This window comes from Akebia trifoliata, chromosome 14 (genome assembly GCF_017979445.1).
Source record: "Akebia trifoliata isolate Shusen 1 chromosome 14, ASM1797944v1, whole genome shotgun sequence".
Taxonomy (NCBI): Eukaryota; Viridiplantae; Streptophyta; class Magnoliopsida; order Ranunculales; family Lardizabalaceae; genus Akebia; species Akebia trifoliata.
This window is the reverse complement of record NC_141388.1, coordinates 8,246,012-8,259,371: the sequence shown is the minus strand read 5'-3', so window position 1 is coordinate 8,259,371 and position 13,360 is coordinate 8,246,012. Positions and strand designations below refer to the sequence as shown.

Sequence of the window (13,360 nt, the reverse complement as noted above, 5' to 3'; positions counted from 1 at the left end):
TACAAGAACTATAATCCATTTACTGTCATAGAAAACTGAAACATAGCCATGTTTCATGCCAGCATTTATCAAAGTAAAAGACTTAGTCCTCAAACATGGGACTTAGCCATATCAGAAGATTACAATGGAAAATTATAAATCCATACATTAAAAAACTTTTGGTCTATAACTAAACAACAAAGGCTCTCCACATGGCGACATTTGTACAGCCGCGCATTAATATATTAACTACCTCCCTTTTTTTCCTTTTTACACCCTTATAACCTGTACCGGTCATTTATCTCTGCAGGGGCATCAGGTATATTAACCATCTGAACCTCACTTTGCCTGATTCTAGGTATATCCTCAAACTACACAATGTACAATTTTCAGTATAAGCAACCATTTTATTTCCAATAAGATATTATCTACCTAATAGACTCAGATAGCGATAACTAGAGACAGAGAAAGAGAAAGCTCACACTAGCCTCAGTTAGCTGTACAGTAACTTTCCTTCCTATGCAATCAAATCAGGGTATGTATACCGAGGACCAATTCTCCTTTCTGCAAGCAAACAGAGTCTTGTTAGATAGCTCCCATACAGAGAAATGACCGAATGGTAACAGTATAAACATGACAGGGCACACACGAGAGCGCACACACAGAAAGAGAGAAAGAGAGGGAGATATGATAAGGTACCCCCAGCTGCAACAAGCTTCTCTACACGGGCAACAATATGCTTCCCATATGTGTACTTCTTCAGTGCGCTCAAGTGAACCTTTATTCGTGAGAGGATTAGTTCACGTTGTTGGTCATCACACGTCTCTAGCACTTTCTGTACAACGTAGTTTGCAAACTGATCTTTCATCATTGCCTAAACCCACAAGCCAAAAAACAAAACAAATTCAAGTCACTCTACCTAAGGCACAAAATGGGCAAAAAACAAGAGTATGCAAACATTAACTAAATCAATTTTTTTTTTTTTGATCGGTCTAAATGAACTATTATTGAAAAGTCACTCTAACTAAAAGAACAATTAAACCCAAGTCACTCTACCTAACCCATAAAATGGGTGAAAACCAAGAGTGCACAAGCATTAACTAAATGGACTCTTCTTGAAATGTGTTTGCAGGGATGCCCCATTCAATAGTTTTCTATAAAAGCTTGCATAAATTTTAGTTTCTGCTCAAAAGTCAACCAGTGCGTGGTTGAGTTAATCTGTTGGTTCGGATTATCTCATCAGTTATACTTTTCTTACATCCCATTCAAAGTTTGGACAAGTTTTCCTAAAAAAATTTCTTGAAATTTTTTTTTTTTTACATTTTTGAATTCTCCAATATATATATATATATAGAGAGAGAGAGAGAGAGAGAGAGGAGAGAGAGAGAGAGAGAGAGAGATATCTTTTTAAGGAAAACTTTTCCAAAGGGAAATTTTTTCCGAGACTTCATACAGGTCCTCGATGAGTCTGAATGCATTAGCAGAAATGCTCCATGTACTTGCTGTATCACATGAAAATTAGAAGTTTGACTTCTCCGTGGGTGGGGTGTTTACACAGGTATCTTTTGTGTGAACCTTTACCCTAATAAAAAAAGGGTTGGGCTAGACCACATCATGCAAGGGTGTCAGATTCACAAACGAAGCATTTAAGAGAATAACTCTAAAACAAATGAACAAAGTACTTGATAAAACATGCAAATTGTGACCTCTAAGGTCAAGACAAAGAAACACGTATGCAACTACATTAGTGGAACAAGCACCCCCCTCCTCCTCCCAAATGAAGCTGACCCACCCACCACAACACAAATGAAAAAGTATCCAAAGTACCCAATAATACATACAAATTATGCCCTCTAAGGTCAAAACAAAGAAACATGAATGCAATAACAATAGTGGAACAAGCATCCCCCCACCCCAACCAACCAACCAAAAAACAAAACTAGAAGATGCTTTTCAACCATATCCAGTGATATAAACCTTGAAGTCAGTTCACAAACCTGAAGAGGTTCATTTTCATCAGTGGTGCCAAGCATCTCATTCACCAAGATCTGGCGTTCCTCAGGACCGCCGAAAGTTAAGCATTTCTCCACAACATTGGAAGCAAACTTCTGCTGGCTCATTTGAACTATCTGCCCAGCTAATTTTTTGATTATGGCAGAACGTTCATGTGGTTTTCCATGCTCCAGCACATGCTGTCATCCATGCAAGCAACAGATCAAGAAACAAAACCAACATAACATCTATGGAAATGACATGAAATTTATAATCTTGGTACTACAAAAAGCTGTGAAATTCAACACCTTCCAAGTAAAGATTGTGTGGGGAATGGATGGGGTACAAGAGCTGCACTATGGCAGTCTAAAAGATTAAGGGTGCATGCGGATCAGACCGGACCTCCATAAATTCAAAATGTTAATTTGGTACATTGAGACATGGTTCTATTTTTATTTTTACTTTAATGATAAATAACTAAAATCAAACATATCAAGAAAGAGGCCATTCATTTTAAATCCCTTCCCTTACTGTGGTTGTTACACCACAAGAGTACATGTAGTAGGAGTTCAATAACAACAACTAACCTGAACAACATAATTTCCATACTGGTCTTGTGCCAACATGCAAATGTATTGCAGTATCTCATCCATCATGATACGCTGGGTTGTGGGGTCGTTACAATGCTCTAAAACTCTCTGTGACATTAAAGGAATACCATGTTAGCATCTAAGGCAGGCTGTTACTCTTCACTCTTTCAATGTATATGATAAACAAAATGATTATTGAAGAAAACATATCACTTCTGAACCTGTATGACACGACAGCCATATGGATGGGTGGATAGTGCCACAACTTGATCATAGAAGGAAGTGATGATAAACTGAATTGCATCCTGAGGAACACATTCGATACACTTCTGGATGACATGGTTTCCATTCTGATCACGTACACATCGCATGACATGACCATCAAGCTCCGCAACCATATTTGTCTGCTGGTCCAAATCAACAACTTCTATTGCCTGTGTCAATCAGTTCAACCTCTTGGTTAAAATGTATCATTATTCATCAATTCAAATAGGATTAGGGCAGCCAAGAAAATCAGACAAACAGAATTGGAATATTGTTGACTAGAAAAATAAAGCTTTCTTGTGCATTTGCTTCTGCAGGTCCCATAGATAAGTGATAAATATAGAGATATCCAAAATAATTCCACAGCATGATATTCAGCGGCAGTAGAGAAAAACAGAAGCATTATTTTACCTTCTAAAATCATCCAGATTTTTCAAGTTCTCTTTCCAAATAACAAACTTGCAGTTAGCACCACAAAAACTCCCAAGATGAACAGAATTATAACATAAAAACGTTAAAAAACATTTCAAACTTGATTGAAATGTTTTCACCAAAATCTTGCATTTTTATAACTATAATATGACTATTTTGGTCGAAAATTTACTATTCAATGAAATTTTTCTTGAAATGAAAAGTAATTTCTATTGAAATGTATAAAAAATGAAAACGTCGGCTAAATTTTGTGTTGAACATTATGAAAATGGAAGGAAATATGTTCAAATTTAACACATGGTTGTGCTTAAGGATGGACACTTTCTGTCAGAGTACTCCCAAGACACTCCCTTGCTCCAAAGGTCAAATGACAATATACCTTTTGGATCACCCGACAACCATACATTTGAAGGCTAAGTGTCAACACATGCCCATTGAGCTGGTTTGCCAATTCTCGTCTTTGAAATGTGGTTCCATGCTCGAAAAACTGAAGGAAAATGTCAATTGTCAGCCACTACAAACAAAAGGAACTGAATATACATATAGCATATTAAATAAACCAGTGTAAAAAAGAAGTATAGATACCTTCTGGATCACATAGTTACCAAAAACATCTGTCATCAATGAAAATGCTTGAGGCATGATTTCCTGATAAACCATGTTTTTCTCCTCAGCGGTGGCCGTTTCCAGCTTTTGCTGAATGAACCGGCTTCCATACTGATCAGCACTGCTCAAAGACAACACTGAATGAGACGATCGGATGATTAGATAAAATTATGAGACAAGGATTTATGAGCAGCACATACCTGAACTCAACAACATGACCTTCAATTACTGAAAGTTCAAAGGATCTGGTCTTGTTGCTCTTAAATTCTTCCAGTAGCGAGGATGCAAAGCTTTCATCTAGGTTAGCACCAGAATCCAAGTGCCAAGATCCCATGACACCCCCAGCTAAGTTTCTCATTCCAGAAGTAAACTGCATGTCTCGCTCACTACCTCTCAAAGGGCTACAAGATCCAACAGGAGAATTGGGAACAACAGGACTTGCTAAGGGACTTCCAGGATACATCCCAAGACCACCAAATGTGGGATTTCCATAGTAACTGTTATTCAAACCACCAGATTTACCTACAAAGGGATCACCATACTGTGACTTCTGAGCTGAAAGTAATGATTCCAGGTATGCTTTCTGGAGTCCTAGTAAATCCACATATGAATTTCCCATATAGTTTCTATCAATAGAAGGGTCATTAAGGGCAGCAAGCTGTGCTGCAGCATATTCTGTCCTCAAATACTGAAGGTACATAGGTTCCACAGGGGGCACTTGCAGAGCACTCCCTGCCATGTGATTCCCCATTCTATTAAGATTATGTAATTCTGCTGCCGATAAATTTGGCCCGGAAGGCAAACCTCCTCCAAATGCCCTCAAGTCCATGCCAGAGGCCGCCATTGCAGATGCTGCAGCTACATTTTCGAATAGAGGAGGAATATTACTACTGCCTACTTGGTTAGCCATCATAGACAACAATGCTGGATTGATGGAATGCCCACTTAAACCATAGTTCGCAAATTCTGAATTTGTACCGTCTACATTGTGATAGGTGGGAGGTAAACCTCCCACGCTACTAAGATTGGGTGGAGAGGGTCCTTTCAAGTATGAATTGTGCAGTTCAACTTGCTCAAGATCACCTTGCATATTGAAAGGGAAATTTTGATGATCATCAATTTCCTGTTGAATCTGCAATGGCAGATGGTTTTCATTGTCGACCACATTATTTGTTGATAGGTTTATGCCCGAGAAAGCAGTTATTAGATCCACAGACTCACTCATAGTAGAAGGGATACCACTGAATGAGTTTGGACCATTGATACTTCTCTTATCTGAAGCACCAAACCTCCCTCCTCCTACTGGAGGAAGATAAGGACTAGGAACCCTAACAATAAGTTGAGGATCAGGAGTGGTGCTTCTTGACAAGGAGGAACCTAAAGCGGATGCAAAAGTATGAGAAGTCGATGCACCAATGTTTGGAACCATAGAAATGCCCTGAACATTTGCAGATCGCAAAGAATCTGCAGATGTTAATTCATGCTGCAATTGAGTAAGCTTGGCTTCAGCAGGGCCCAAAGTATCAACACCGCTGTTGAAGGAAATACAGCTAACTGGACGAGATGGATGCCCAGAGACGAGAGTTGCACGGCCCAAATCATCCTGCATCAAAAACTTCTTACTTCAATATAAGAACCATAACTCCAATGTTTCAAAATATTCAAAGTTCTATTTAATACAGAAAATATGTAATAGAAATGTTTATATTAAAATCAACCAAACTTGGTAAGATTTGTGAACATATGATATCCAGTAAGGTATAAAACTATAACAAAGATGAGGAAAAACTTTGAATGATGGTATTCTCATCAATAAAAGAGGAGAAATTTTAGAAAAGAACCAACAGCCAAAACCAATCTAAAAACTTATCGCATCTGCAAAATACAAACAGACTCAGTGGAGATGTCTTTTAGTGGGGTGGGGGTGGGGGGAGGGAGAGATAGAGATACAGAGTCAGTAGTAGAACAAACTATGTAAACGTAAAATCGAATATGGTTTGAAGTGAATTGCATCATGAATAATGAAAATGCATAAAAATACAACAATTCTTGGGACAAGGCACTAACAATAACTTTAGAGCATCCTTTGCCTTGAAACCAATGTCTATAACAGGAAACCCAAACATAAGATGATAAAAAAGTCAAACCACTTCCGTGCAAATCGAGAAAATCCAAATGTAAATGAGGTTTTAGATTCCACAGTGAGCCCAACATGCAAGGTGCATTTGCTAACATTACTCTCCTATCTTAAAACCACCACCTACCCTCCCTTCTTGAGAATCATCTTTTCATGGAGGTAAAGATGGAGATTCTGTACATATTCTTTTCGTTTACTTAATTTGATGAAATTTTGTAAAATTAAGAAAAACGAACGGAAGACAAGAAAGACTGGGGAAGAGTTCTTCAAGTAAACTTATCAAAATATGGGGAGTCCTTCACATGTAGTGCAGCACTATATGCATGCATACTTTTATGTTTTTCGCTCATCATTATTTCTGCATGTTTTATCCACTTGTCTATCCTAGAGCTCCAACCTTACTTCAAGTTCTATATATAGAGCACAGGTGATGATTCACACAATGTAGTTAAGGACGAAAGGTGCCTTAAGGCGCAAAGGCCTCCTGGTGCCTGAGGCACACGTCTGAGTGAAATAGAGCACAATAAAATTATAAAATTAAATAATGAAAGATGGATTATAGATATATTATGATTATAATATATATATATATATGAATTTTTTAAACAAGTTAATGTATTCAACACTTCAAGAAGGAGATGATCAACAATGGCAAGAAAATTAGAGAGGAAGAAGAACAAGAATAATGAATGAAAAAGAAGTAGAAGCTGGCCAACAACATGTGTTGTTGCTGTTATGATACAATAACAACTAGGGTCAAGGTTTAAAATGTCGTATCGGAGGAATGTTTACCAATACTGTATTGGTCGATACATTCTCAAAACATTCAATGCTTGGGGGTCAATGTTTTTTATCGGTCGTGGCCGGTATTCATACTAACGACCAATACATTTAAATATTTCGAACCATGACTAGGGCCATCAATGGGCTGGTTCGAGCCGAGCTTGGTTGAGCCCTAACCCAGTCCTAGAAAGGTAGGCTATACCTTAGACTAGCCTATAACCCTATTGGGCCCAAGTAAAAAAAATATATACTTTTTCAAATAAATATTTTTTTAATGTAAAGATGTGAATCTAATCAAAGATTGATGTCTTATAAATGCATTTTTTTTTCCATTTTTAGTGAGGCATACTCCTACTGTGCCTTGCGCCTTGATTGAGGCGCAATCAAGGTATGTGCTTGGTGTGCCTTACTTACACTGCCTCACCCCACATGTATTAAGGCGTCTTCGGTGTGCCCTGCCTTAAGGGGTGCTTGTCTTGACTACAAAGGATTCACTTTGAAAAAGGAAGGTTAAGATACAAAACAATTTTAAAAGTGGAATTTTTTTTTTGATAATTGGAATATTTTCATATAGAAAAAGTGTCGACGCACTAATATAAAAGGTATCTTATTTATAATGGCATACCAAAGATGCAAACACAAATATGTCCTAATAAATTTTAAGCTAAAAAAAAAATGTTGAAATAGAATACAAAATTCCAAAAACATTCCTAGATATTTTTTCCAGCTGGTGATAACCAAAAATAGCATTCAATAAAGATGCATCTTCCACTGGAAAAGCCTAACCACAGGTTTGGTCATTCCCCTTATCCTGGGATTCTGCTGCATGCAGGGCTCTAAGGTGCCTGTTTATCTTGCCACCCCTTCCACATACTCAATTATGAGAAAATGTTGTAGTTTGGTGAGTAGGAATTTGGTGTAATATTGGATTGCTACACAGATGTTCAGATATAGATACAGGTATGGTGAAGCAAGGTAACAACTCAACATCTAAAAAAAATTGGGACACAGGTATCCCTAGCAACAACTTAAAATCTATGGCATTGATATTTCCACCTATAACGTTATAAAAGGTAACTCATATACATGAACGAGCACATGCATAAACATACAATAAAAAAGTCTATGAAAATAAGTTTCATATCTTACTATTTTAAAATGAATACTTGGGCGTCACTTGCCCATTATTAAATACACCGCTATCTTAAATTGCCACACCCTATGAAACAAGGACATGGAACTTTTAGGAATTTTTTCGTCTCAGACATGCATCAACACATGGATGCATCCTGACATGTAAGGTAGTCTAACCTTTTATTTCAAGAGTATAAATTAAAAAACTATTTTTGAAAGAGAGTTGGTGTATTCCATCCTCCATACAAAATTTATTAAATAGCTAAATATAACGATGGGTTGATATTAGCAAATCTACTTTTATCAAGTTACGATGCATTGAAATGTTTTCTTTTACTTTTCAATTTTTTATAGGTATAATTTTTTTATTGAAAAAAATAAGATCAAGAAGACTGGCTTAGTTACAAAAAATAACTGAATCTATCAAGGGTTCACACATATAAGGTCCCACGTAAACACAAAGTACGCAAAAAATATACATTTGAATTCATCAAATAACTTGCACCAAAAGAACAACAGCCCTAATATGCTAATGATAATTTCCTGAAGTGATGGCTCCTTTCCTTAAAGGATTCTTCTATTCTTTTCCTTCCAAGTCCCCCAACTTATAGCAAAAGGTATGATAAGATTCTCTTTCTATGTGAAAAGACCATGATCTGCTAACTCTGGAATACTGACAATAAAGAGTTAGGAAAAATCCAATATGTATAAAACAAGGATAGGGTGGGAATAGGATCACATCTCTCTCAAGAATGGGGCAATGTATCAACAAAAGGTTTACTGATTCATCATTCACTTCACAAAAAAGAATATAAGAGTTCAGCATAGTGTATCCCCACTTATTAATTGATAAGCAATTAAAATTTTATCCAAAATGGCAAACCAAATGAAAAATGACATCTTGGAGGAAACTTTGTGGTCTCAAATGGAAACAATAGGGAATTTAACAGGAAGTGGTAGACACCAAGGATGAGAAAAATTATTTGACCAAGGACTTCTCCTAGTAACATATCCATTCCCTCCGGTCATCTTCCGATGGGATAATAGGAATGTAGGAAGTTGGTTGAGAAGGTGGACTTCGTCTTGAACCTCCCAATCATTGTAACCTTTTTATTTTATTTTATTAAAAATACTCTTGCATTTATTATGGACGACAATATATTACAAAACATGCATATGAAAGTGTAGGCATTTTGGAATTCTCAAAGGCCTTGTTCATATACACCTCGTACTCGTGTGAATTATCGACACATTTATATGTGGCCTTGTAACAACTCAATCTCTCCCTTTCCCAATAATTCATATTACCAAAATTACTGACCTTTTTAAATTAAATTTCCAAAACAGTCCTTTGTAATTACTTGTGCTCTCACATCATATCAATCCTTGAATTTTTTGCGTCACATGCAAACGCACATGTCACCCATTACTTACTAATGATATGAATATTGTTAGTTGGATTATTGATTTAAAATTGTATCTATTATAACAATATTTTGTAACTTTTGACATAAATAAATACCTGAAAGATCTGTATTGTACCCATATCCCCAACGGTATACATATCATATCTTACCAATAAAAAAAATATCATCATCAAAGTCTTATAAAAAATATCCAACGTCGGCCGAACGAATCATGTTATTCCATTCAATTCTAAAGAATGAAACAAAGGATCAAGATACTTGTTAGGAGATGGCAAAGTTTCTACTCCAGCTACCAACCTAACATAACACTCCTCCTTTATTTGGGATTGTGGTACTTCGGTCATGTATTAGATATTTGGGTATCATTAGCTATGAAAGTAAGGAACCAACGAGAAAATTACAATGTTAAGAAATTTAGGACTGGCATGAGTTGAATGGGAACCTGGATTTGTCGATAGGCAGAGAGGAAAACAACTTGATGGATTTTAGTTTGAAAAAAAGATAGATGATTTGATCATACAGGGCCCAAAAAGAGTAGCACAGAACCGAAGATATACTACCTAAAACGAATGACCTCTTCCCATCATAACGAGTATTGGCAATAAAAGTATCTTTATTCATGGAAGAAATCAAACTCTGTATTAATGCCAATCACCTTGATAATCCTACTAAGTCTATGCTTAGTGTAAAAAACCGATCATCAACAATCAAAATGAGGAAACTTAAAAAAATAAAAATAATGCAGACATGACAAATCAAAATGTAAGATCAAATAATCGGACATGCATGATGATATAACACTGGCAAACAACATTTATATTCTGAATATAATGCCTTAATTTGCTAAGGAAGCAGCTTCAATTAATCGATAGATTAGCAAACTTTCCCTGCAATATGCAAAAGATAACAGTAACAAAAAAACAGAACTTTATTTATCTGTGAACAACAATCCATCAACTTCATATAACCAAATACATCAATAACAAATCAAAACCTGTAATTAAAGAACGATAATTGGTAAAATCACCTGAAAAATATCCGCGAAGCTATTCCGTTTGCTCCCTAGTCCTAAATCCGGTAACCCAATCAATCCATCACTTCCCCACTCGGCCAATACTTGTTGTTTCCTCGAATCGATTTCGCTTTCTTCTAAATGTGAATTAAACCCGGGCTGCAACGAAAACAGCGATCTGCTCCCCATCTCATCAACCTGATTCACATTCCGTCTATCTCCAATCCCTCCCAAAACCGAAGACCTCCGTGCGAACCGCCAATCTTCCTTCGAAAGCAACGGTGGCGGAAGCCGAGGGTTTAGATTCACATTAGAGTAATAGTAAGAAAGGTAAGATGGATCAGACCGAAGCTCTTCTTCTGCTTCTGAAACAGAAGCAGAAGCAGAAGAATCACCGCCATGGCTGAAAAGTCCTCCAACCGCAGTTAACGAGCCTTCAACAGTTGGAGGAGCAGAACCACTCCTATAAAGATTCATCTCTCCTTCCTCCTTCCCTAAATCTTCACCATTTGATGATCCATCGTCACTGATTCCAAGAATCGGACGCATTTCTGTCTCAGCTAAAATCTTCAGAGACTTCTCAGTCTCTGTAACCATTCCAAGATCAGAGATTAAAATACGAAAAATACTAATTTAGGTGGAAAAACTGCAACTTGAACTGCTCTTCACCTACAAAACAAAGCTCACACAACTAAAACACCCACTTTAAACTATATATATTTAAAAATAAAAATAAAAACGATTTTTCGCAGTTAGAACTCAGAAAAACTTTATTTTTCTCAAATTGAAGAACTAAATTCTTAAATTTAAAAATAAATAGTTGATGATCGAGCATGAAATGAGAATCAAATTATAAAATTTGTTCAACTGAGTTCGAATTTACCAAGAACTTGATGATCAAATACAAAATGAAGGATTTTTCTGATTCTGGAGACGAGAAAATCGAAGATCAACGTTTGATTTCGCCATTATCAAGTTTTAAAGCAGAAGAAAACGAAACCGTAGGACAAATGTAGGCGAGAGAGGGAAGAAGACAGTGAGAGTGTGAGTGATAAGTAGAAGAGTCGGAAAAATCACGACCGTTGGATTAAGTGTCCATTGATCAGACAATAAATTTGTTTTTGTAAGAAAAACTTTTAGGGTTTTTATTTAACGAAATTTAATAAATAATGGGACTAAATTGGTCATTTTGTTTTTTGTTTGGTGATTAAATTGAAATTTTCTTCAACGGTGGGGGTTACAACCGAGGTTTAGAGACCAAGTGTGAGCCGACTGACACAAAAAGATGCAAAGATCAGTAGTTTTTCTCCTCGTGTTCAAAGTATTTGCCACTTCACCATACCTAAAGCATAAAGTAACGTATTCAAAAAGACCAAAATAACCTAGAAATATAATATACTTTTTTTTAAATATCTTCTATTAAAAAAACTCCCTCACTATATGAGGTTGTGGCACAACAAACCTTTCTTTCTTAAAAAAGACTGCATACTTATGGAGTAAGATTTAAAATCCTACTAAAGGGTCGTTGGACCCACATCGATTATCAAATTGGAAATCTAACACCACAACCTTTTGGATTTAATGGAAAAACTCATATTCAAAAGTAAATAATTTAAATAAAAAAAAAACATTTTTGAGCTTGATCCATGCTACCGAACTCTCAAATTTAAAATTGAAATCCAATAGTTAAAAATAAAAAATAAAAATCTTGAAATTGTTTTTAGAAATTCGTAGAATTTTGTTATCTCCGATCTCATGGCATTAGGTCATGTTTTGGGATACCTGATGTGGTAAACTTTCATAATTTAGTAAAAAAAATGTTTTACTTTCTTAACAAATCTTGGAATGTGACTCACATTTAAAAATAAGTAAATAAATGCTTATAATACCTCTGATATAATGGTATATGATAAAAAGAAATGATGGTCTTGTAGGTATTTAGTTATTTAAATGACGTGAATTCCATTCAAGGTTTGTTGAGTAACAAAGTTGATATAATAAGGGAGTTTTTGTAATAAAAATGCAACGAATATGTATGTCCGATAAGTCTCTCTATCTTTTAATGAATTAGTTTTATTTGATTTTTTTCTGAATTAGGGTATATTGGGGGAAATTGTATTATATAAAATGGCATATATATGAATATACTACTTTTAGAATTTTGTTTTAAAAAAATTGAAAAAAAATATTATAAAATTATTTAATTCTTTAATAAACAATATTGTTAGATAAAATTATTACAATCAATCATATGTATTCATGAATTCTCTATCTCTCTCTTCTTCTTTTTTAATGATAGAAGTGTTCGATTCGTAGACCTTACTAGTAGGGGCAAGGCAACTGGCCTTTTAGAGCAGAATACCTTGTCCAAGTCCCTCGAGTAAATGCAATACTACACATATCCAGAAGGACGGGATAAATCTTTGTGGGTGGTCAACAAAAGGGCTTGAACTCAAGAGCTCTCCCTTTTTAGAGGGAGGCCTATTCACTATACCCAAAACTCGTTGGTTTATTTAGGTATTCTATTTTATTTCTTGAAAATTCTTGTTGAGATCTGTATAATATAATATCTATATTAGATATTTTATTTAGATATTATTTATAATAGTATAACAATTTTCTATTTTCATTTATACTTTTAATGGGTTTTGAGTTTGCAAGTAGTATAGCAAATATCAAACCAAGTAAATTTCTACTAAAAATTTATAGGTCTATATATATATATATATATATATATATATATTTTAATATAATTTAATTATTACAAGAAAAATGATTTTGACCTCCGAGAAACATGATTTGCCCTCTGAGATTCCAATTGATATAATTAAATTCAAATAGAGTAACAATTGAACAAGTGAAAAATAATAGTTGGTACATTCCTAGTATTTACGAGAGACCATTTTTTATAATCATAAAGTTATATGTTTCTCACTTGAAGTCTTTTAGGTTTTATAATTTGTAAAACCTTAAAGCTATCGAACTTGCTACTTAAAAATGTAGG

At 35.3% G+C, this 13,360-nt stretch overlaps 1 protein-coding gene across 2 annotated transcripts; it reads right to left on the bottom strand.

Moving 5' to 3' along the window:
* On the bottom strand, window positions 1-11,446 carry LOC147385997 (pumilio homolog 2-like). 2 transcript variants are annotated; one of them, XM_086424473.1, is made up of 11 exons: window positions 11,240-11,446; window positions 10,372-11,025; window positions 4,064-5,466; window positions 3,843-3,984; window positions 3,637-3,744; window positions 2,783-2,995; window positions 2,559-2,669; window positions 1,977-2,171; window positions 679-853; window positions 468-543; window positions 1-350 (listed from the first exon to the last, which is right to left on the bottom strand). In XM_086424473.1, the coding sequence occupies exons 2-10, from the start codon at window positions 10,951-10,953 to the stop codon at window positions 497-499; spliced, it is 2,976 nt and encodes a 991-aa protein (XP_086280599.1). In that variant the 5' UTR covers window positions 10,954-11,025; window positions 11,240-11,446; the 3' UTR covers window positions 1-350; window positions 468-496. The 2 variants fall into 2 exon arrangements, with proteins under 2 accessions (XP_086280599.1, XP_086280598.1); XM_086424472.1 differs by having other exon boundaries at window positions 462-543; window positions 11,240-11,445.
* Between the last annotated feature and the right edge of the window lie 1,914 nt (window positions 11,447-13,360).